Source organism: Corythoichthys intestinalis, chromosome 3 (assembly GCF_030265065.1).
Source record: "Corythoichthys intestinalis isolate RoL2023-P3 chromosome 3, ASM3026506v1, whole genome shotgun sequence".
NCBI classification, from domain to species: Eukaryota; Metazoa; Chordata; class Actinopteri; order Syngnathiformes; family Syngnathidae; genus Corythoichthys; species Corythoichthys intestinalis.
Window position 1 is genome coordinate 66754232 of NC_080397.1, and position 25593 is coordinate 66779824.

At 37.6% G+C, this 25593-nt stretch overlaps 1 protein-coding gene across 3 annotated transcripts; it reads right to left on the minus strand.

Moving 5' to 3' along the window:
* Positions 1 to 303: 303 nt before the first annotated feature.
* On the minus strand, positions 304 to 23019 carry LOC130913173 (transmembrane protein 248-like). 3 transcript variants are annotated; one of them, XM_057831550.1, is made up of 7 exons: positions 22877 to 23019; positions 13079 to 13245; positions 8650 to 8905; positions 2852 to 2945; positions 2620 to 2761; positions 2398 to 2544; positions 304 to 2314 (listed from the first exon to the last, which is right to left on the minus strand). In XM_057831550.1, exons 2-7 carry the CDS (start codon positions 13238 to 13240, stop codon positions 2294 to 2296), a joined length of 822 nt encoding a protein of 273 aa, XP_057687533.1. In that variant the 5' UTR covers positions 13241 to 13245; positions 22877 to 23019; the 3' UTR covers positions 304 to 2293. The 3 variants fall into 3 exon arrangements, with proteins under 3 accessions (XP_057687533.1, XP_057687530.1, XP_057687531.1); XM_057831547.1 differs by having other exon boundaries at positions 22872 to 23019; XM_057831548.1 differs by having other exon boundaries at positions 305 to 2314; positions 2404 to 2544; positions 22872 to 23019.
* Positions 23020 to 25593: the final 2574 nt, after the last annotated feature.

Below are 25593 nucleotides of genomic sequence, written 5' to 3' on the forward strand. Positions count from 1 at the left end.
AGGAGGAAGCCTCTTCTGAAGACGGCACAAAAGAAAGCCCGCCCGTCTCATCAGACCATTGGACATGGTTTCAGTAATCCATGTGCTTTGTTGACATGTCTCCAGCAAACTGTTTGCGGGCTTTCTTGTATACCGTCTTTGGAAGAGGCTCCTCCTGGGGTGACAGCCATGCACACCAATTTGATGTAGAGTGCGGCGTATGGTCTGAGCACTAACAGGCTGACCCCCCACCTCCTCAAACCCTGCAGCAATGCTGACAGCACTCCTGTCAAGAGTCACATGACATTTTGGAGGGAAAATGACAAGCAGTGCTCAATTTGGACATTTAGAGATTTATTCATTTAGTTTCTAAGGGGTGTACTCACTTTTGTTGCCAGTGGATTATAACACACACAAAAACACACACGGTCCCAGGCTTCAACTCGGACCATGTGCTTTGGTCAGATGAGACCAAGATTGAGCTTTTTGGCAACAAACACTCTAGGTGAGTCTGGCGTGCCACGAAAGATGCGCATGCTGAAAAGCACCTCATACCCACTGTGAAGTATGGGGGTGGGTCAGTGATGCTGTGGGGCTGTTTCGCTTCTAAAGGCCCTGGGAACCTTGTTAGGGTGCATGGCATCATGAATGCTTTGAAATACCAGGACATTTTAAATGAAAATCTGTTGCCCTCTGCCCGAAAGCTGAAGATGGGTCGTCACTGGGTCTTTCAGCAAGACAATGACCCTAAACATATGGCCAAACCTACACAGAAATGGTTCACCAGACACAAAATCAAGCTCCTCCCATGGCCTTCTCAGTCCCCAGACCTTTTTTTGTTGGCAAAAGGGGGTCGTACAAAGTATTAACACCAGGGGTGCTAATAATTGTGACACACATTACTTGATGTCAAATAATTTTTTCTTTATGTGGGATTTTTTCCCCACTGAATGAATGCACTTGTATTGAAGGTTGGATTTTTCTCTTTTTTCCATTAAGGTCCCAAAGGAATTTAAAAAAATATTAGAAGCTAAAAAACACACCTTTTTCAGGGGTGCCAATAATTATGGAGGGCACTTTAAACTGTATATTAATGGCTATATTTTGAGTTATTTTGAGGGGAAAATAAATTAACTCTTATAAAAGCTGCACACAGATTACTTTTCATTGTCATTAAAATTTGATAGCCATCTAAAGTCCGTCACTAAATCCGCTTATTACCACCTAAAAAATATAACCAGAATTCAGGGGCTTCTGACTCAACAAGACATGGAAAAACTTATGCATGAGCATTTTCATTTTCAGCAGATTGGACTATTGCAACGGAATATTTACGGGTCTTGATAAAAAATCAGTCAGGAAGCTGCAGCTAGTACAGAATGCTGCAGCCAGAGTCCTCACAAATACAAGGAAGCTGGACCACATTACACCGGTTTTGAAATCGCTACACTGGCTTCCAGTGAGTCAAAGGATAGACTATAAAATACTACTGCTCGTCTACAAAACATTTAATGGCCTTGGACCAAAATACATGCTTGATTTGTTGGATTCCTATGAGACATCTAGACCCCTAAGGTCGCCTGGAACCGGTTTCTGCATGTTCCAAGAACAAGAACCAAGCAGGGTGAGGCAGCATGTAGTTATTATGCTCCTCACCTCTGGAACAAGTTACCTGAACGTCTGAAGTGTGCTCAAACTGTTAGCTCCTTTAAATCAGGGCTAAAAACGCTTTTGTTTAGCACTGCATATCCATAACTGTCTATATATTTCAATCTACTTGCTTTCTATTCCTCTTGTGCTTATCTCCATTGCTGATTTCAATTATTATTAGTAGTGGTAACTCTGTTTTATTTTTATTTATTTTCATTCTATTTGTTATTAAATGCGATTTTTATGTATAATTTTATTTCCGATTTTGATTGTCCTGGTTTTTACGTTGTATTGATTTAAATGTGATTTTTATGATCTTCATGTGATATAAAACTCTTTGAATTGCCTTTTGTTGAATTGTGCTATATATAAATAAATTTGCCTTGCCTTGTGTCAAAGTGTCATTTTGTCAGTGTTGTCCCATGATAAGATACCTAAATATCTGCAGAAATGCGAGGGGTGTACTCATTTTTGTGATACACTGTATATTAACTACAACTCAACATACCTTTTACAGCTTTACTTTACAACTGGCATAAAGTTACACAATGCAAACACCTGAGACTCTGGATAATAGTGAACAAAAAACTGGTTATGTAGAGAAGAATCTTTTTCCCCCCTCACAACTTTGGCTCAGATCTTCCAACATTCCTTTCAATAAATGTTATGTGTCAAGCAAAGGTTCCTGCAAAAAACAACAATAGCGGCGTTAAAAAAAACAACAAAGTTAGGCATTCTCGACAAATGTATGATAAGAGAAGAAATGACATTTACATTTTGAAGATCCAGTCCCTTCCTGTGGTAGTTCTGAATCATTGAATGTGTCAGGCTTGCGGCTAAGCAAAGTATTAAACAAACTCCTATCAAACATACACTAACTTCTATTAGATGTCTCACTGCCACCCATTGCTCCTCCTAGGGATGAGGAAAAATGACCAGTTGACACGAGTTCTTCATCTGTAGGTTACTCATATTTCACCCATGTGGTACCTTTGTCAGCATGACAGTAAGAGTGGGGTCATTTCTGAAGACAAGACTATAGCAGGCTTGGGATGCTGGAAGTTGTGGGTCAGTTGCCTCCACGTGGACAAGTGAACGGTTGTTGCCAGGTGCATGACACACTGGGGGAAGTCTACATGAAAAATAATAATACAACACACATTAAAATGCAGTATTTTCATACTTGCAGTTTAAAAATGCACACGAGTGCAGCAAAACTTACCGACTCATTGGAAAAAGTGCTATTGGCGCTCTTATAGTCAGGCAGCTGTAGGTATCATTTACAGAGTGGATGTCTACATTCACAATCTCATTACCTAACAAGGAAAAAATATCAACATAAACAATCATTTTCAGACTATAAGCCGCAACATTTTTTCCGCTCATTTTGAATCCTGCGTCTTATAGTCCAGTGCAGCTTACTTGTTGATTTATTTGGGCTAATGGGTAACACTTTATTTGACAGCGGTGTCATAAGACTGACATAAGACCGTCATAATTATGACATGACATTATCATGGGCATTAATGAATGCTTATGACAGATGTAATTATAGTTATGGTCAAAAGTTTACATACACTTGTGAAGAACATAATGTCATGGCTCTCTTGAGTTTCCAGTTATTTCTACAACTCTGATTTTTCTCCGATAGAGTGACTGGAACAGATACTTCTTTGTCACAAAAAACATTCATGAAGTTTGGTTCTTTTATGACTTTATTATGGGTGAACAGAAAAAAGTGATCAAATCTGCTGGGTCAAAAATATACATACAGCAACACGATTAGCAATTTCTTGTGAGTGATTATTGACTTGAACAATCATTGACTTGAACAAGTCAGGAAAGTCACTTGGAGCCATTTCAAAGCAGCTGCAGGTCCCAGGAGCACCAGTGCAAACAATTGTTTGTAAGTATAAAGTGCATGGCACTGTTTTGTCACTGCCACAATCAGAAAGAAAACGCAAGCTATCACCTGCTGCTGAGAGAAAATTGGTCAGGAGGGTGAAGATTCAACCGAGAATCACCAAAAAGCAGATCTGCCAAGAATTAGAAGCTGCTGGAAAACAGGTGTCAGTGTCCACAGTCAAGCGTGTTTTGCCTCTCCGTGGACTGAGAGGCTGCCATGCAAGAAGGAAGCCCTTGCTCCAAAAGCGGCATCTTAAGGCTCGACTGAAGTTTGCTGCTGATCACATGGACAAAGATAAGACCTTCTGGGGGAAGGTTCTGGGGGAAGGTTCTGTGGTCAGACGAAACAAAAATCGAGCTGTTTGGCCACAATGCCCAGCAATATGTTTGGAGGAGAAAAGGTGAGGCCTTTAACCCCAAGTACACCATGCCTACCGTCAAGCACGCTGGCGGTAGCATTATGCTGTGGGGCTCTTTTGCTGCCAATAGAACTGGTGCTTTACAGAGAGTAAATGGGATAATGAAGAAGGAGGATTACCGTCAAATTCTTCAAGATAACCTAATGTCATCAGCCCGAAGATTAGGTCTTGGGCGCAGTTGGGTGTTCCAACAGGACAATGACCCCAAACACACATCAAAAGTGGTAATGGAATGGCTAAATCAGGCTAGAATTAAGGTTTTCGAATGGCCCTCCCAAAGTCCTGACTTGAACTTGTGGACAATGCTGAAGAAACAAGTCCATGTCAGAAAGCCATCAAATTTAACTGAACTGCACCGATTCTGTCAAGAGGAGTGGTCAAAGATTCAACCAGAAGCTTGTGGATGGCTACCAAAAGCGCCTAATTGAAGTGAAAATGGCCAAGGGACATGTTACCAAATATTAGCGCTGCTGTATGTATATTTTTGACCCAGCAGATTTGATCACTTTTTTCTGTTCACTCATAATAAAGTCATAAAAGAACCAAACTTCATGAATGTTTTTTGTGACAAAGAAGTTTCTGTTCCAATCCCTCTATCAGGGAAAAGTCAGAGTTGTAGAAATAACTGGAAACTCAAGAGAGCCATGACATTATGTTCTTCACAAGTGTATGTAAACTTTTGACCACAACTGTAAGTGTCATCTGGCAATTTATGTCACTAACACCATTTAATCCAGCTCAGATCTTTTACATCCATTCAAAAGGGAGATAATTTGCCGGATGACAGCTGTCATAAGCATTCATGAATGCTCATGGCAGTGTCATGTCGTAATTATGATGGTCTTATGATAGTCTTATAACACCACTGTCAAATAAAGTGTTACCAAATTCCATAACTACCAATTGATGAAACAACTACAACAGTAACTGAAGACATAATTAGCAAAGACGATGAATTTTGATTTGTTACCGTAATGGCCCGAATATAAGACAGCCCTGATTATAAGACCACCCCCTCTTTTTCAAGACTCAAGTTTGAAAAAAAGTTATTGAACACCAAATTAATTTTTATACAGAAAATAATTACAGTACATCTGAAACAAATGATTATAACAATTAGGGCTGCAGCTATCGAATATTTCAGTAATCGAGTATTCGACTGAAAATTCTATCGATTAATCGGATAGAACAAATGTTTTTTTTTATGTTAAGTGCAATTATAAATATACAAGAAAAAACAAGAAATTTCACCTATTTTGAACCATTTTCAGACAATGTTTTTATTTTCGATGTACATTTTTGAATACAGCTAAAAATTGCATCTCAGATGTGACTAGAAAAAGGAAAAAGAAAACAAATTCACGGCTGTCACTCAAAAAGCTGCTAGATCTTATAAAAAGAAATCTTATTTCCTACCTAAAAATGTCATTATGCCTGATAACACACATCACTTAAAAGTTAGTTTTTCCCATGTGAGTCAGCTGAATTTCCATTTGTGTCAAGCTATTTTTAAGTTCTAGTTAATCAAGTTTTAATTTAGTCTAAATTGTAAGTAGGGCTGCAACTATCGATTATTTTAGTAGTCAATTAATCGATTAACTACTTACTTCGAATAATTGAGTAATCGGATAGGGAACATGAAAAATTCAAATACCTGAGCTGAGCCTCGAATGGTATTAAAAAAAAAAAAAAAAAAAGGATCTACTGTATATACAACAAAATTTACATAGCAAAAGTCCACTAGCTTAAATGCTATAAAACTGTAACATTTTTTTTTTTTTAACAATGCTCTTAACAATTGTTCAGACGCATATTCCAGCAAAAAAAAAACTGCTAAATAAACCTATAAATTAAATTACGAATGCATTGAAAAAAAAACATTAGCTCAAACAAAAACTTGGCTTATGTTTGTCTTAACATGGAGCAGCTGGATTCAGCTTTGTGAAATGAAGCAGACTAGAGGGCAGTGTATCCATCCAAATCACTTAAACTTTCAAAATATACCTTTACAATGCCACTTTAATTAAACGAATACTCGAAGCAGCAAAATTTAATTCCAATCTTTTTTTCCAATCGAATACTCGAGTTAATCGATTAATCGTTGCAGCACTAATAACGATATATTTGAGAGAAAAAGCATGTTATTTCGCCTCATTCAAATCTTAATATCTGAACATTTAAATATGTAAAATAAAGTGCAATCACATTCGTAAATGAATGGCTTCTGGTTTTTGAAATGTAAATAAACCAATCTATTGTGATAAAACAACAAAATTGCAATAACTGCATTAACCATAAAAGTGAAGTCTAACTGTAACTGTAGTCTTGAAACAAATCGGAATAAGGAAAAATATTGCAATAAAATAATGCAAACTGGTTAAACTTGAGAGAAGCTGAGATCTGTCATGACAGAACATCGCTTCAATGATGTTCTGTCATGCGCCATCTAGCGTCATCAAGCGTGAATGGGTATAACGTCTAAGCCGTGAATATAAGGCGACCCCCACTTTTTCAGTCTTATTTCAATGCAAAAAACACCCTCTTATATTCGGGCCAATACGGTATTTACATCTGTAGTGCTGCAATGCATGCTAGGAGGCATGTTGGACTACAGCAGTGTTGACAGCAGGTGGCAGCACAGGTTGACTGTCTCCCACAAGAGAACAGTGATGGTCAAATGAAGCTTCTTGAAGCAATGAAGCTTTGCAAGCAATTGGTTCAAAGCTTCATGGTGGTTAATTTGGTCTTATGACTGTCTAATGTTGCTTATTTGTTGATTTATTTGTGTTAATAGGTAACACTTTATTTGACAGCAGCGTCATAAGGCTGTCGTCATAATTATCACATGAAAATATCATGGGCATTAATGAATGCTTATGACAGATGTAATTAAGTGTCATCCGGCAATTCATATCACTAACTCCATTTGTGTCCAGCTCAGAGCTTTTACATCCATTCAAAAGGGAGATATCATAAACATTCATTCATGCTCATGGCAGTGTCATGTCATAATTATGATGGTCTTATGACAGTCTTATGGCACCACTGTCAAATAAAGTGTTACCAAATGCCATAACTAGCAATTGGTGAAACAACTAAAACAGTAACTGAAGACATAATTAGCAAAGAACATTAATTTTGATTTGTTATTTAAATCTGTACCATTGCAATGCATGCTAGGAGGCATGTCGGATGACAACAGTGTTGACAGAAGGTGGCAACATAGGTTGACTGCCTCCCCCAAGAGAACAGTGATGGTCAAATGAAGCTTCTTGAAGCAATGAAGTAGAGCTGAAACGAATACTCGAGCAACTCGAGTAACTCGAGTTTAAAAACTGATCCAAGTAATTTTATTCACCGCGAGTAATCGTTTATTTTCACAGCTCTAAACATCCCCTTTTGCTCGGACTACTTTTAATGCGGGACAACGCGCTGATGTCACGTGCGTAGAGGAAGAAGCAAAAAAACAAAAACTTACTGCAGCCGACAGCCGCTACAAACGACGCTGACGTTGCTAAATACTAGCCCGCACGATGCTACGTTGGTAGCAGGTTGCGTCTGATGAGTCTCATAGAGATCACATGTATGTTGAACTAGATGCTAAATGACAGACTCGGCTGCGTCTGGGCAGCGTTAGTAAACAGCCGCCATCTTAAAGCAGTAGAGCGCTAAGTGCTAATAAAGAGCGCTAAGCGCTAATAAATAAGATTAACGTTACTGTTACTAGCTCACGTAACGTTAGCCCTGCAGAGGGCTAGGTTTCTATTAATTGTGACCACTGTCTCTGCGTGGCTAACGTGTCTTACATACAGGCTTTAACATAACATAGCGATGTGGAGTGATGAGGGTGTAAAATAAAAACTCAATAATGCTAACTATCAATTTTAGCTCAGTAGTCATTGCTGGATAAAACACCAAGTAGCACTGGTCCCTAATGTGCTCCAATACAGCCTGTATCACACATTTATTTTGAACACGGCAAAAAACTCAAAATCCTATCAGGACTTACAGTTTAGACTAACTTAAAACTTAACTAGAATTTAAAAATGGCTTGACACAAATAGAAATTCAATTGAAACACGTGGGGAAAAAATTCCTAACTTTTATGTGATGTGTGTTATCAAGCGTAACGGCATTTTTAGGTATATATATATATTTTTAAATAAGATCTAAAGGTTTTTTTGAGTGAAAGCAGTGAATTAGTCTTTTTTTATATTCTAGTTACAACAGAGATGGAATTGTTGGCTGTTTTCAACAATATACATCGAAAATAAAGACATTGATTGACTGAAAATGGTTCAAGATTAGATGAAATGTCTTGTTTTCTCATGTATATTTATAATTGCTCTTCACCTAAAAATATATTTGTTTTATCCGATTACTCGATAGAATTTTCAGTCGATTACTCGATTACTAAAATATTCGATAGCTGCAGCCCTACAATGAAGCTTTGCAGGCAATTGGTTCAAAGCTTCATGGTGGTTCTTTTGGTCTTATGACAGTCTATTGATGGCGCTTTTAAATAGTTACCGGTTGATATCTTTTGGTGCAAATATCCCATAATACAGTGAGGACAGCTGCGGCTTATCTATATAAACAAATGCTGTTTTCGTGTCAAATTTGGTGGGTGGCGGCTTATAGTCAGGTGCAAAAATGACGGTAAACGCAAACTGAAGTACTCAAATGCAATACCAACCCTCAAGATGCAACTGACTGGCTGTGAAGGTTGTAAAAAGGTCAACATTTTTCGGAAGGTCGTGGTTTGTTGTGATAGCGAGAGGAACCGCAAGATGCAAAGTGGTCGTATGTGACGTTAAATCAGGTGAAATAGTTCCATCTGTTCCCTGTTCTGTAAGAGAAGGTGGGCCTCGGGACACTGGCACATCTGAACTCCAGTTTTTTCTTGCACACAGGTGGAAATGTGCTAAGGTAGAAAGGAGATGGTTCCAGTCCTAAGAGACAAAACAGCATTTGGTATAATCTGTAGGAAATACAGTAAAGTTTTGTTCAAATTCCCGTGTAATTTTAAAAAGCACTTGACTGCACTTGGGAAAAATAATAAACAAACAAAAAAAATGGTTTCAGTGAGCAATATTAGATTGCTGTGGCTCTCCATGGAAACAAACTTATTGTCATTGTTTAATTAAATTACAACATTTGATTAAAAATTTCTTAGTACGTTGAGAAATAACGATCTAAAAGTTTTTTTTTGTTTTTTTCTGACATGTTACAGACCAAAACAGTAACTCAACTAGAACCAATCAATTAACGTTGGAGCATTTTCTGTACTGTCAATTTTTAAAGGTTTTTGGTTTTAAAGGGATTCTATTAGGCATGTGCCGGTTACTGGTTTCAAGGTTTAATGTGGTATGAAAATGTCAAAGTTTCAAAACCAGTAGCATTTTTCCATCATACCATAGTACGGTATTAGCTATTTTTTATGTCCCAAAAATGCAGCGACAGCAGTACCTCCAACATGATTTCACATTTACGTGACCAGCATCCATCACTTTACACAAAATTTAAGGCAGGTAAATGCTGTCAGGAAAGTTTCCCTCCAGCTACGAGAGTTCACTCCTGCCTGTTTCGCGTGTATAGCGATGGTAAAACAAATACTATGACGTAAGCTTGTTAACGAGGCAGATAACGTGGATAGTTAGCATGCCAAGACACCTAACTAGTTTCCTTTCTACCATTAGCCTACTTTTTTAAAGTCTTCTGCCATCTGTTCAAAATAACATTTTTGTCATACAGCCTGTGGTTTTTTTTTCTCTGACGACTTTCTGTGTTGAGAAAGGGTGTGTGTGTGTCTCTAATGTGTAAATAATGACGTGTGATACACACATGCTCTGTCTCTTGCTCTCGTTCTCCATTAATATTCAACTAATTAATATCAATAGTAGTAGTTAGGGTTGTTCCGATCATGTTTTTTTGCTCCCGATCCGATTGCTTTTTTTTGCTCCCGATTCAATTCCAATCATTCCCAATAATTTTTCCCGATCATATACATTTTGGCAATGCATTAAGAAAAAAATGAATAAAACTCGGACGAATATATACATTCAACATACAGTAATGGTAAATGGTGTTATACGTATATAGCGCTTTTCCACCTACGTAAGTACTGTATTTTTTGATTATGACAATAAATCCTCAAGATGGCATTTACATTATTAACATTCTTTCTGTGAGAGGGATCCACGGATAGAAAGACCTGTGACTTTGTATATTGTGACTAAATATTGCCATCTAGTGTATTTGTTGAGCTTTCAGTAAATGATACTGAAGGCCATGCCCAATGCATGATGGGAAGTGGAACCATGACAAGTGAAACCACGACTGTGCGTAGTGCTACCAATTCATATATCTTCTCTGCGATGGGATATAACTCACGGTGTTAAGGAAAAGATCAATTGCTTCCATGCTTCCCCACGATATTTCTAATCGTAGGGAGAGGGACTGTAAGGCTTTAGCCAATTAAAATAAGGCTCCAAAGGATGCCAAAACTCATTCTACTCATTTTATGCTGCCTTTTAGCTCTCTATATTGTGAAAGCGGCGCCATTACAGATGGAGCACGACAATACGTGAGTGGACCGTGCATTGCAGCGCATGCATTAATTGCGTTAACGTGATAAATTTTTTAAAAAATTAATTACCGCCGTTATTGGGATAAATTTGATAACCCTACCTTAAGCCTAAACTAAAGACTCTGGATAAGTGTAACATATTATGTCTGTAACGTTAAATACAATTAGAAAACGATTTAATTAAAAAATATAGATATATCAAAAAAAGGCATGGCCGATATTTTTTGCCAATTGCGATACTTTGAAAATGACGTAATCGGACCCGATCGATCGGCATCGACATCTCTAGTAGTAGTGATATATGTTTTACTTACAATCAATTTTATCATATGTTGTTTAAGTCCAGGTCTATATTACCACAGGTTCTTGTTCTAATGTTGAGCAACTTGAGCTGTGGCTGTGGGTTAAGTCCATGAGATCTTTTTATTTCAATTTGATTTAAAATATTTGTTATTTTTTTGTTATTGTAGTATTTTATGGAAGTAGATTTGTGTCTTTATTATTCAATCCAAAAAAAAAAAAAGTTAATTCAATCAAATAAAAACTTGTTTCAATCAAAATATATATTTTCAATCGAAGAAAAAGTCACTTCAATAAAAAAAAATGAGTTTGAATGCAAAAATAAATTTGAAACTCCAAAAAAATGTATTTGAAAACTTTTTTTCTTTGATTGAATTTTTTTTATTTTATTTAAGTCAAGTTTTTTTTTAATTGAAACAACTTTTTTGATCGAAGTGATGTAATTTTGCGTTAAGACCACATTTTGGCTAGGACATTTGTGCCTTTATTATTCAATCAAAAAATAAGTTGCTTCAAACAAAAAAATATATATTTTAAAAATAAAAATCACTTCAATCAAAAAATAAAAAAATTCAATCGGATTGGGATGGAATGATTTAGACACAAATGTCCTACCCATAATATGGCTCAAACTCAAAAAGGATTGCTTCAATCAAACAACCAGTTTAAATTAAAAATGAAGTGTTCAAATGTGAATTTCTGAGTCTCAAATATTTTTTCACATTCAAACCTTTTTTTCTCCGATTTAGTTTTTAAAAATTTTTGATTGAAGTGATTTTTCTTTTGAAAATATATATTTTTTTGTTTGAAGCAACTTATTTTTTGATTGAATAATAAAGACACAAATGTCCTAGCCAAAATGTGGTCCAAAAGCAAAATTACATGACTTCAATCAATCAAAAAAAAAAAAAATTTCAATCAAAGAAAAATTGTTTACAAATAAATTTTTTTGAGTTTCAGATTTATTTTTGCATTCAAACACATTTTTTTTTTTTTATTGAAATGACTTTTTCTTCAATTGAAAATATATATTTTGATTGAAGCAACTTTTTTTGGGATTGAATAATAAAGACACAAATCTACCTCCATAGTATTTAACATTACTGGACTGTCTCGGGAAATTAGAATACACAATATTCTAATTTTCTGAGACAGTCCTGTATATTGTTCTATGTAAAGGACGTCAGCCAAGATCGGCCCCCCACATTTTTACCACGCCAAATCTGGTCCCCTTTGCAAAAAGTTTGGACACCCCTGCTTTAAATGGTGGATTAATGTACAGGACTGTCTCAGAAAATTAGAATATTGTGTATTCTAATTTCCTGAGACAGTCCAGTATATTCATGTTGATGTTCCAATTTGCAAATATGTTGTGAAAAAAAATCTGGTTCAATTGAAAAAAAGTTAATTTTAACTAGGGCTGTCAAAATTATCGCGTTAACGGGCGTTAACTAATTTTTTAAATTAATCACGTTAAAATATTTGACGCAATTAACGCAGATCCCCCGCTCAGAGATTTAAATGACAGTACACAGTGAAACGCTCATTTGTTGTGTTTTATGGAGTTTTGCCACCCTCTGCTGGCGCTTGGGTGCGACTGATTTAATAGGCTTCAGCATCCATGAGCATTGTGTAAGTAATTATTGACATCAACAACGGCGGGCTACTAGTTTATTTTTTGATTGAAAATTTTACAAATTTTATTAAAAAGAAAACATTAAGAGGGGTTTTAATATAAAATTTCTCTAACTTGTACTAACATTTTTCTTTTAAGAACTACCATTCCCTCTATCCATGGATCGCTTTATGTTTATGTTAATAATGTTAATGCCATCTTGTTGATTTATTGTTATAATAAACAAATAGTCCTTATGTACCGTAGGTTGAATGTACATATCCATCTTGTGTCTTATCTTTCCATTCCAACAATAATTTACAGAAAAATATGGCATATTTTATAGATGGTTTGAATTGCGATTAATTGCTTGTAATTACGATTAATTAATTTTTAAGCTGTAATTAACTCGATTACAAATTTTAATCGTTTGACAGCCCTAATTTTAACCCATACATCTTATGGTAACACATTTTAGAGCTATAATTGGAATACCGGGATACAGTGAAACCACGCTATTTTTGCTTAAGGTTATCATACCATCAAAATCTCATACCGGCACATGCCTAATCTCGATGAATGGTGTGATGTGCATGCTGGTTCCGACTTGCACAATCTTACTTTTGTTGTGTCAGGATTGGGCAGTGTGTGATTAATGCTATATGATCCGAGGCAGATGAACGAGATTGCCAGTGTCAGGAGACACAGGAAAAATGTCACAGCCGGTGGGTTCTGGGACATGAAGTCTTTAATATTGCTTACTGGTTGCCAAGAAGCCATCATCAAACCTGAAATGAAACAAAAAAAGGGTGGGAAATATCACTTTTAAAGCATATGTTAAAGGGAACCTCGGACTTAGGCGTGTAGGCTCTAATAAACCACAATTGTTCGCTTTTATGGTAATGGTAAAATTTATAATGGTAAATGAAGTTATACTTGTATAGCGCCTTTCCACCTTCAAGGCCCTCAAAGCGCTTTAGGCTACATCCCCATCCACCTACGGGTGACACAGGACCAGGAGCAACTTGGGGTTTAGTCTCTTGCTCAAGACGAGTTCATCAGGGCGGAGGACAACTACACTGCCACTGAGCCACGTCACCCCCAACTAACTAAAATATGTTATGAGAAACACATAGAATGTTGCCATTGATTTAGAAATCTATAATATTTAGTAGGGTTGTTCCGATCATGTTTTTTTGCTCCCGATCCGATCCCGATCGTTTTAGTTTGAGTATCTGCCGATCCCGATATTTCCCGATCCGATTGCTTTTTTTTTTTTTTGCTCCCGATTCAATTCCAATCATTCTCGATAATTTTTCCCGATCATATACATTTTGGCAATGCATTAAGAAAAAAAATGAATAAAACGAATATATACATTCAACATACAGTACATAAGTACTGTATTTGTTTATTATGACAATAAATCCTCAAGATGGCATTTACATTATTAACATTTTTCTGTGAGAGGGATCCACGGATAGAAAGACTTGTAATTCTTAAAGGATAAATGTGACTTTGTATATTGTGACTAAATATTGCCATTTAGTGTATTTGTTGAGCTTTCAGTAAATGATACAGTAGCCATTTAACTGTTCTGCCCAAATGCATGATGGGAAGTGCAACCATCACTGTGTGTAGTGGCACCAATTGATATATCTTCTCTGCATTGGGAAATAACATAGGGTGTTATGAAAAAGATCAATTACTTTCTTCCCTACATTGCTTCCCACTATGCTTCTAATTGTTGAGAGAGGGATTGTAAGGCTTTAGCCAATTAAAAAACAGCTCCAAAGGCTGTCAAAATTCACTCTACTTAGTTTACGCTGCCTTGTAGCTCTATATATAGGTAAAATGGCGCCATTATAGATTGAATGCGACAATGCGTGAGTGGGTCGTGCAACGCATGCGTTAATTGCGTTAAATATTTTAACGTGATTAATTTTTTAAAAATTAATTACCGCTGTTAACTTGATAAATTTGATAGCCCTACTTTAAGCCAAAACTAAAGACGCTGGATGAGCGTAAGACATTTTGTCTGTAACGTTGGATACAATTAGAAAACGATTTATTTAAAAAAGATATATATATTAAAAAAAGGCATGTCCGATATTTTTTTGCCGATTCCGATACTTTGAAAATGACGTGATCAGATGCCGATCGATCGGGACATCTTTAATATTTAGTACGTTTTGACCTACAGAGGGCGCAATGTTTTATGGACGCTCGAGGTGACGGCGTATATTGTCACTGTCACTCTACGAATACTACCGGGTTACTGTAATAGCGTACCGCAAGTAACACGTCACCTTTGCTCATCAATATTCATGACGTTAGCAACTGTTGCTAGAGGGGGATCAAACTCGCGTTTGTCCCTCATGCTAGATGCATGTAAATAGTGTACGAACGAGATGATTACTGAGCTAAACCTACCAATTCTGTCCGAAAATGATGTCCCTGGTGCCAAATTCACTGGTAAAGATGTGGAGGAACATACAAATGTTCAGTTAAAGAGATGGCTTGAGTTTCGAGGGCTGAAAAATATGGGAAAAAGAGCCGACCTGATCCAGAGGTAGCTTGTTTATTGACGCCGTTTTCTTGTGTGCATTGCCTTACGCCACTGACAATGACATCCTCCTGTTTCAACAAGCTATACTTTACCACCATATGCCCTGTCTTTCTTATATATTATATCCTCTAGTCAGAGGTTGCGCTAGACTTTTTCGTTGTCTGTCATTTTGACTGACAGGGTCATAAAAATCCGGTCATAATCTATTTTTACCCGTCACTTAAATTTCTTAAATGATGATAATGACATTGTGGTGACCCTTTGTTTGGCATAATTCACCTTCCGTACTTGTGTGTCCATTTGGCCGAGCGCGTTACCGGCTACGACACAGTCACGTGACAGAGACACTTAAGAGCCGCGCGCGTTCCGGTTTGGATAGAGAGTTCACAGAGAGCAGCAGAGCTACAGCGGCTGGACACAGCAATTCGAGCTAACAAGACTCTTAACATTGCATACTGCTTCAACATATTCAATAGTATTTAGTTTTCATTCATTTTAAATTAATATTCTGTCCGAACAAGCTTAACAGAGAATCCACACCGTGCCATCACACATCAAGCAGATGAATATGTAACATTTTCTCCGCAGTGACAAAAACAGCATACTATGGCCCCAGTAGGTAGGCTACATATGGAACAATGAAATTAACAGTTCACCTGCTGTGGCCTGAACGGCGTCTCACACCTTCCTCCTGGTGCGCATGGACTTGAATGGCGTACCGCAAGCAACACATCACTTCCGCTCATTAATATTCATGACATTAGCTACAGTTGCTAAGTAAGGACAAGCCACCATTTGTCCCTAATAAGAAATGAATGGAAATCGTGTACGAAGGAGATGTTTACAGAGTTAAACCTACCAATTCTCTCCGAAAATGATGTGCCTGGTGCCAAATTCACTGGCAAAGATGTGGAAGAACAAAAAAATGTTCAGTTAAAGAGATGGCTTGAGTGTCGAAGGCTGAAAAATACGAAAAAAACGAGCCAACCTAAGCTTAGCTTTAGCTTTTTTATCGACGCGACTGACAATGACGTTCTCCTGTTTCAACAAGCTATCCTTTACCATCAGCCCTGTCTTTCTTATATATCCACTGGTTGTCCTACGTCTCTTACCGTTCTTGGGGGTAATTTAGTTAGCTTTGTGTAGCGATAGCAAATGCTACTCAGTGACAGCCAACGAACACTTTTAATTTTTTCATGATAACACATCCTAATCCTATGATTTATTTACACTTCCCCCTTACTAATGTTGTTTTTTATATATACATATATATATAACAGAAACGGTAACAGTGGCAGTCGGTTACCATTGTAATTCTTTTCAGGTCATTCATTGTCAGACAGAAGCAGTACGGCACAACGTTACGCTAAAAAAATAAGTTAAAAATATAAAAATGGCTTACGTCTTTGTCCTCTGATAGACCATGCCAACCCAACATAATGTTTACTGCATATGAAATGTGAATGGATTCACCGAGCTGGTGTTAAAGTCCGCGCTAGTTGATTCGGTCTTCACATTTTTACCTCCCGAGTTTTTGGTTTCCGGAAACGTATGAAGTAGGCCTGAATGATATTGGAAAAAACTATTGTTGCAATTTTTTTTAGGTTTGCAATATATTGCGATATTATATTGCGATATTATATATATATATTTTTAATCTTTTTTAAAGAAATTTTCACTAGATGACTTGAATAGCTGTTTGGAAATACTTTACTTGACACACCGTGACCACAGTGTATTCATATAATACCGTTTCATTTGTGAATGATGAAGATTGCTTTATGAAGGGATCCAGGAAGCCATGTCTGCACAAAATAGATCATTTATTGAACACAATATTTTACACTTCAACAGCAGCAAATACATTAAATGATAAATAAAAGAGCAGGTGCATTAGTCCCCTAAGTTTTTGACAAAATGTAACAATAAATAAAAACTTCTGTAAAATAACAACAAAGTTGTAAACATATTTGAACAAAAATATTAAATATGACAAATAAAAGAGTTGTTCACAAACTATAACAATAAATAAAAACCTCAGTAAAACAACAAAGTTGTCAACATATTTGAACTTAAATATTAAATCTGACTAATAAAAGTGCAAGTGCATTAGTCCCCTGAGCTGTTTACACAAAATATTACAATATAAAACTGCAAAACGGCAACAAAGTTGTAAAAATATTTAAACAAAAATATTAAGTGTCAAAACTTTATGTGCAGCAGTACTATATATAGTTATTTGAAAACTACGATTTACAATAAATATAAAAGAAACAGAAACTCAATTGAACTTGTAAATAATTGACCTGAATAACTGCAAATAACTGATGAATAACAGAACCAAATTTCCTGCCTTCCTGATAGCTGTCACATGAATAAAAAGAAGAAAAGACATTCCTCCAGCTGTGTTATGTATTTGTCTGCATATCGTCCACCTTCCTTGCTCAGCAATTCTCAACTGGGTCTCATAGGTTTTTGGCCAAGACTACTAGTTTATCCACTATTGCAGGCTTGAGACAAGAACGTTGGCACGTAACAATGTTCCCACCTGTACTAAAAAGCCTCTGATGGGAAGGTCTTAGCAGGAATGCATAGATACCTGCGTTTTAAATGGTCCCACATGTTCGACAGATTACTTCTTGTTGATGCAACCATGGCGAGGCACTGTCGGCAGGGCTGTTTTTTGTCCCTTATAGTCTTTTTCTTGCCAAAATACTTCCAAAACTCCTTTTGGAGACGGTCTTGCCTCGTTTCCTTGCTTCAACGTGTTGCTTTCTTGCTTTCACTTTGAGAACGGCCCCTCCTCCCTAGCCTGGCTCTGCCAGACTATTCTCCCTGTATTTTTCAAACACTGATAGTATAGTCTGGAAACCATCCCATTAACGGCCTTTTCGAGCAGGTACAAAATCAATCGACAAATCAGATTCGTTTATTTGCGTGACGTGTTCTTCACGAGCAACGTCACTCTTGCGCGTCGAAAGTCGCCTCTTCAGCAGCACAGATGGTGAACGGCAGAGCCGAGAATATGTTCCAATCCACGGTAAAATCAGTTTTAAATGACCAAAAACACATCGACACGAGTCATTGACAACAGTCTGTCTCGCGCTAGCCATGTCGAATAAACTCCGCTCTCTTCGTATGTTTACTTCCGCGTGCAAGTCCATCGTCCTGCGGTCGCCATTTTACTAACGTCACGTCTGCCCGTCGCTGATTGGTCCACTCCGCTGTCTGTTTGCTGTGGCTTGCTCCGCCCTGGAAATTGTTTCCGTGGGAATGGCGGCCAGACTCAATAGCTGGAACAGCGTTGAGTCTGGTGTACCAGGCTACCTCCTCCCTCCGCTCTGCTGTTCGGCCCCTCCTCCCTCCACTCCGCTGCCGCGGGGGGAGGGGGAGGAGCCGATGACTTGCTGGAGGGAAAGAGCAGCTGTGCGCTCTCCTTCTCTCTCCTTCCTCAAAACAAACGTTTGTGGATTAAAAAAAATGAAATGAAAAAACTATCGCATGTCCTTGCGATGGGACTATTGCGCATGCGCACATCGCGATGGCGATGTTTAAACGATATATCGTTCAGGCCTAGTATGAAGAAAACATCCTTCGTGTGTCGTAATGTCTAGAGTCGTTTCTACAAGTTCCAAAAAAACCAACGCGTGATTGGCAAGTTCGTTTTTGAAAGATTACCGGCGAAAAGTAGCACTAATTGTGTTGTGTCTATGCGAGGGCGGGTCTATAATGTCCCACTTCGGCTTTACTTCCGCTTTACGATGCGACGTCACGGTCTAAAAATAGCCTGCGTGCGGTACGCCATTGCGATTAATTGTGATTAATTACGATTAATTAATTTTTAAGCTGTAATTAACTCGATTAAAAATGTTAATCATTTGACAGCCCTATGAGAAACACATAGAATATTGCCATTGATTTAAAAATCTATAATATTTAGTACATGTTTTGACCTACGGAGGGCGCAATGTTTTATGGATGCTCGAGGTGACGACGTATATTGGCACTGTCACTCAATGAATACTACCAGGTTACTGTAATAGCGTACCGCAAGTAACACGTCACCTTTGCTCATCAATATTCATGACGTTAGCAACTGTTGCTAGAGGGGGGTCAATCTCACGTTTGTCCCTCATGCTAGATGCATGTAAATAGTGTACGGACAAGATGATTACTGAGCTAAACCTACCAATTCTGTCCGAAAATTATGTCCCTGGTACCAAATTCACTGGTAAAGATGTGGAGGAACATACAAATGTTCAGTTAAAGAGATGGCTTGAGTTTCGAGGGCTGAAAAATATGGGAAAGAGAGCCGACCTGATCCAGAGTTAGCTTGTTTATCGACGCCTTTTTCTTTTGTGCATTGCCTCACGCCACTGACAATGACATTCTCCTGTTTCAACAAGCTATCCTTTACCACCATATGCCCCGTCTTTCTTATATATTATATCCTCTAATTGTCTTATTTAACTGATCGTTCTTGGGGCTAATTTATATTGCTATTTTTGTGTAGCGATGGCAAATGCTACTCAGTGACAACCAACGAACACTTTTAATTTTTTCATACAATGTTAATTCTATTTATTTACACTTCCCCCTTACTAAGGTTGTTTCTTTACAACAGAGAAGGTAAAGCTGTTAAGTCTAGAGCCTACCCTTTAGGGATGAACAGGCTTACGAGACCAAGACCAAGACCAAACATGGCTAATTTATTTAAATATCCGTATTTTAGAAGAATAGGCCTACATGACTGTTGTGCTATATATAAATTTCAGTCAAAGCAGTAGTACCACCTACAAGTAACTACGTAGGAAGCAACCTAATATATAAATATACATATAAACAGATTCAGATTGTTCATAAATATCACGATTGATACGTGAGTCAATCTGACTGTTGGTCCCCAACAAAATGTTTACTGCATATGAAGGTGAATGGCTTCACCTTGCTGGTGTTAAACTGGCCTTTTGCACGTCAGCACAAGTTGATCCGTTGTTCACATTTTTTCCTCTGAGTTTTTGGCTCCGGGAAACGTGTGATGAAAACAGCCTACATATGTGGACAGTCGTAATGTCTAGAGTCGTTTCTACAAGTTCTATAGCAGCAGTGTGTGCTCGGCATGTTCTTTCCTGAAAGATTACCGGCAGAAAACAAGCAGTACTAGCATTGGCTGTATGCGAGCGCGCTTTTATGTTGACCCCTTTCTGGTTTATGATGATGACGTCACTAAGCCTTGAGATCTTCCATGTCTTTACAGATTTGGGACAATACTTATTATCAACAATCTGAGTTTGCTGTCTATTCGAGGGCTTACAGAACCAAATGATTGTCTGCCCTTGTGACAGATGTCAAGTTTAGCCATGTTTGCATTAACATTTTTTTTTCAACCTCCTTTGTTTTGGGAACACTAAGTTTTGTTTACAGTTTGGATTTGTCACCCAGACTTTTCACATTGTGTACAGTTCTTATCATTTCAACAGTTAGATTGGTTCAGCAGCATAACTGTTCAATATAACTTGTTTATATTTCCTCTTAAAAACAGCCAACGACCCTGAGCTGGTCACTCCAGACAGTAGTGTTTCCACACATTTAGTGAAAAGTTCAACATTTTGCTTTTGCTGCTCGTTTTGCGTAACATCGACAGTGCTGTCGTGGTCATTAATGTTCCTCTCGGGTTCAATTTGAAAAGGGTGAAGAGATGACATGTTTATGTCACTAGAGTCATGCTCTGGAAGCCCGGCAGGGCAACCATGTGACGTCACCGCCCTGTGACGTCAACAACAATGGTGACCTACTAATAGACCCTACTCACATGACGTCACAACCACGCCTCCGCGCCATATTGTCCGTCAGCTCGTCGGGTTTAAGCATTACCGCTACGTAAATTCCTCCTATTATGGCGTGTTTTTCTGCTCGATAACATTAATAATCAGATTGGTGAAGGCGTGTGTGGCGGTTAGTTGCAATAACAGAGAAGATAGACGGAGAGACTTGAAGTTCTACCGTATTCCTAGAGACCCGGAGAGGAGAACGAGATGGACTGCTGCAATTTGACGAGAAAACTGGGCAGCAAACGATCACTACATATTATGTAGTAGTCATTTTATATCTGGTAAGATGCATTTAATATATATTTAGAGGGTTTTGGGCTGACAACCACAATTAAGATCATTGCGAGGCTAATCGCCGAGAACATACAGTTTCAAATTCAAGATGCTTATTTCTTCCACCATCATTATTTTTTGAATAATATTTAGCTGGTACCAAGTGAAAGGAGTTAGACAGGTGTGTCCAAACCTTTTGCAAAGGGGGCCAGATTTGGTGTGGTAAAAATGCGGGGGGCTACGTTGGCTGATTTACACAGAACAATATATTTAAACAAATTTTAGCAAGGTCTTCTGTGTGTCACATTTGCTTTATAATTTTTTTAATTCATAATTTCAACAATCTCGTCTTTGTGGCGTTCTCTTTTGACACTCGGGCTCTTGCGAAATACTGCTGCTGTGAAATTAAACTAGCTTCAAGTTGCTATAATTCCTCGCTGCGTATCTCCCTTGTAATGTTGTCGTACATGTCAGCGTGTCTTGTTTGCTAATATCGCGCCACATCGAACTCTTTGAAAACAGCGACTGTCTCTTTGCAAATGAGGCAGATACAGTTGTTGCGTGTTTTATTGAAGAAATAGTTCAATATCCACCTATCCTTGAAGCGTCGGCCATCGCAGTTTTTTTTTTTTGATTGTCGCCATTTTAGAAAATTAGAAGGGTCACACGGGGTAATGTTGCTTAGAGTGCTGCTCTTAAAGTTTTTCAAACTTTCGTGAGAATAGGCTGATTTTGTGTGGACAAGATAGTTGTAGATATCAGGGTAGCAGATGTCAGGCAGAGAGGGCGAAGACAGCGGGTCGAAAAATATGGATTTAGGCATCAAATATGGATCTGGCGAATGGATAGACTGAAGCTTTTCCACATAACGCCTTATATGCAACGCATCCAATGAGTTTACAGCGTCTGAAAGCACCGGGGCTTCCATGAATTGCACTATAAATTGCACGACAAATTGAAACCACTGAGAATACGGATCAACACTGACGGACAATATGGCGGCCGGATAAAGCGACACGTCATTCTGTGACGTTGGTGAGTAGGGTCTATTAAACTAATTTTACAAATTGTATAAAAAAAAAAACATCAAGAGAGGTTTCAATATAGAATTATTTTAACTCATAATAACGTATATCTTTTAAGAACCACAAGTCTTTCTATCCGTGGACCCCTAAGCATTAAATTAAATAATTTTAAATTTAGCAGAACAGATTTAATACTCGTATACTTTGGGATAAAAATATAATGCTGATCATTGTTTTTCCATGTGCTAATATAATTCAAATATGTACTTAATTGATTCAATTGAGCAAAACTATAATATTTTAATTATAATTTTAAAAAAAACAAACAAAAAAACATACTTTTCACATACAAAAAAATAATCAAAGGGTGACGGTTGTCGGGCCGTTATTTAATTTTTTGGAAGGAGTTGGCAACACCACGTGCAAGCCTGGTAAAATATGGCATTCGACTTAATAAATTACTGTAAAAAAACAAAACAAAACAAAAAAAAAACAAAGTTATGAGCACTATTTTAGTTTTCTGTCGGGCAGTGAGGGCGAAGTGTTTAGTCTTCAGACACAAACACAGCGACTGCAACGAAGGAATAAGCTATTCAATGTATGCTGTTTGATTCCATGTTGAAAAATACATTACCCGAAAATGCACACGCATGTTTGCCTGTCCACCAGTTCGACGACATAACTACATTACTACAAATTAATACAAATTTACGTACCATACCTTGAATCCGGGCAAACAAGTCTCAACCCGTTGTTATTCTTGAAAAATACAGTGTTTGAAAATACTTGCAAGCTGCATATTTTTGACCGAAAGTCAAAGTTCATGAAGCATTGTAATCCCTATTTTTACGACACTATTGCCAGTTTACGGCTGTAAACAGGTTGGGCGACTCGAACCACGTGACCAGCGATTTACAAATAATTTGACATCTGTGTGATGAAAAAAAATAATTATATTCTAATTTCATCCCTTAAAAGGAAGTTCATTGTCATGTCAATCCTAGAGGAAAGAATTGTGTTTAATAAATTAAAAGGAACAGAAAATGTATGTAAAAGTCAGTATTTCCCGGAAATGGCAGTGACAGCTCAACATGGCAGTAAACATTTTATTGATACTGATATTATTCAATCCAAACAAATGTGAATAATCCAGTTGAATCCTTGTTCGTTTTGTCATTATTCCATTATCATATGCATTTACGCTTGTCTATTATGCTGCATTCGAGGAAAGTGGAAAGTCGGAAATTTCCAACCTCCGATCAGGAGAAATACCGTTGGAACGCCACTCGAACTGGGAGGTTCTAGTGGTGAAAACGGGGAAAAAAAATAAAAATAATAATATTATACTATTTTACGATTACAAAAAAATATTTATCTATCTATTTGTTATTAATTTATTCAACACAGCTACCTGTAGCACCATGATTTTCACAAAGTTTGCATGAGAATTTGATGCCATCTTTTTGCATGAAATTATCCGATGATTTGTACAAAAAATATTCCTTTATTTATATAAATAAAGCAAATTGTACAAATATATTGATCTTTATTTGATCGCTTACGAAGCAGTGCCGCGGGAATTGGGGTGCTGAAGGTGCTGCAGCACCCCCTGGTGTTGGAGAGAAAAAAGCGTTAAGGCAGAATCTTTTTTGTCTGTGTTAAAACTGCAAATAAATAGAACATTGAAACAAAATCAATAAATAAAATATATTGAAACAACAGCGTATTTAACTTTACGGATTACATATACATGTTGAATTATTTTTTTTTTTTTTTTAGTAACACAACCTGACACATTGCTTGCTTACCGGTTCACGTTGAATAACGCGCTATTTGGAATGGAAAAGTAAACTGTTGAGACACACATGGCACAAAAACAAATAAGCAATTTTTTCCTTAAAAGCAGCGACATATTCTAAAATTCCATTTTTTTTGGTGCAAGGACACTACCATTTTCAATGTTTGATTAAACAGTTATCAGTGAACATACATGCCCACATAGTTTATAAGACAAATGTGTTTGTGTGTTATTGCGCTGTCTAGCTGCGGGGATTTGCATTAAACTACACAGGTGCTTTTATTTCTAATACAAAAACTCCAGCACACACTGTAGGTGAAATACAACACTGTCTTTGTAGTAGCCTAGTAGTTGTACATAAACAGCTCTGCATGCGTGTGTACTGCCATTGTACATGCCATGGAGAACGTGCGAGCATGGCAAATTTGGACCGAAATGGCTGTTTTTGGACGGGGGGAAAAAAAAGATCCTCAGCATCCCCTGCTGTGAGTGACTTTCAGCGCCCGTGACGAGAAGGCATGTTTGCTGGAGGTCAAAATGTCTTGTTATGGCCAAAATAAAAAACTTGTCGCAATCAACTATCTTTACTGTTTACATACGCTTGGAACGCTCTGAGGTCGCAACTGGTACCATATGAGTGGGATAAATCTTCCCACCTTCCTCGAATGCAGCATTCGTGTTTGACATCACAAAAGGGCTGCACCTGTAAGATGTTATTGTGTGTGTAAACAAATTCTTTTCTTCATTATCAGATGTCTTAAAAACTCACAATTTGAAGCAGCAGGGCTGAGAACCAAAAGTGGTATTTGCCATGTGGCATTTTTTTTTGCCATGTGGCAAAATTGATTTTGCCTTGTGACAATTTTTTTCATGTGGCATTTTTTTGCCATGTGGCAAAATGAATTCTGCCATGTGGCAAAATGGATTTTTCTATGGGGCATTTTTTGCAACGCGGCAAAATTGATTTTACCATGTGGCACTTTTTTTCATGTGGCATTTTTTTGCCATGTGGCTAAATGGATTTTGCCATGTGGCATTTTTTCCCACGTGGCAAAATGGATTTTTCTATGGGGCATTTTTTTGCCACGTGGCAAAACTGATTTTGCCATGTGGCAAAACTGATTTTGTAATGCGGCATTTTTTTTTGCCATGTGGCAAAATTGATTTTGCCATGTGGTGTTTTTTGCCATGTGGCAAAATGGAATTTTCTATGAGGCATTTTTTTGCAACGTGGCAAAATTGATTTTGCAATGTGGCTTTTTTTTGGTATGTGCATAGCCATCACTGGCATAGCCTGACTTGGTTGCCAGTTGAATGTCAATGCACTCTAATGTAAAGTATATAGTCAAAATTCACAGGTAAACATGTTTTTCTGCCATTTAAAATGGAAAATTTGGACGTACATAGCCGTCAGTGGCCTAGCTTGACTTGGGTGTCCGTTGAATATCAATGCTGTGTAATGGTAAGCGGGTGGCCAAAAATCACAGCCACACGTTTTTCTGCCATTTAAAATAAATGGAAAAATTTGGACGTGCATGGCCGTCAATGGCATGGGCGTGCATGGCCTGAAAAACTGCCATATACCCTCCCAAAAAATGCCATACACCCCCACAAAAAATGACACAAACCAAAGACAATTT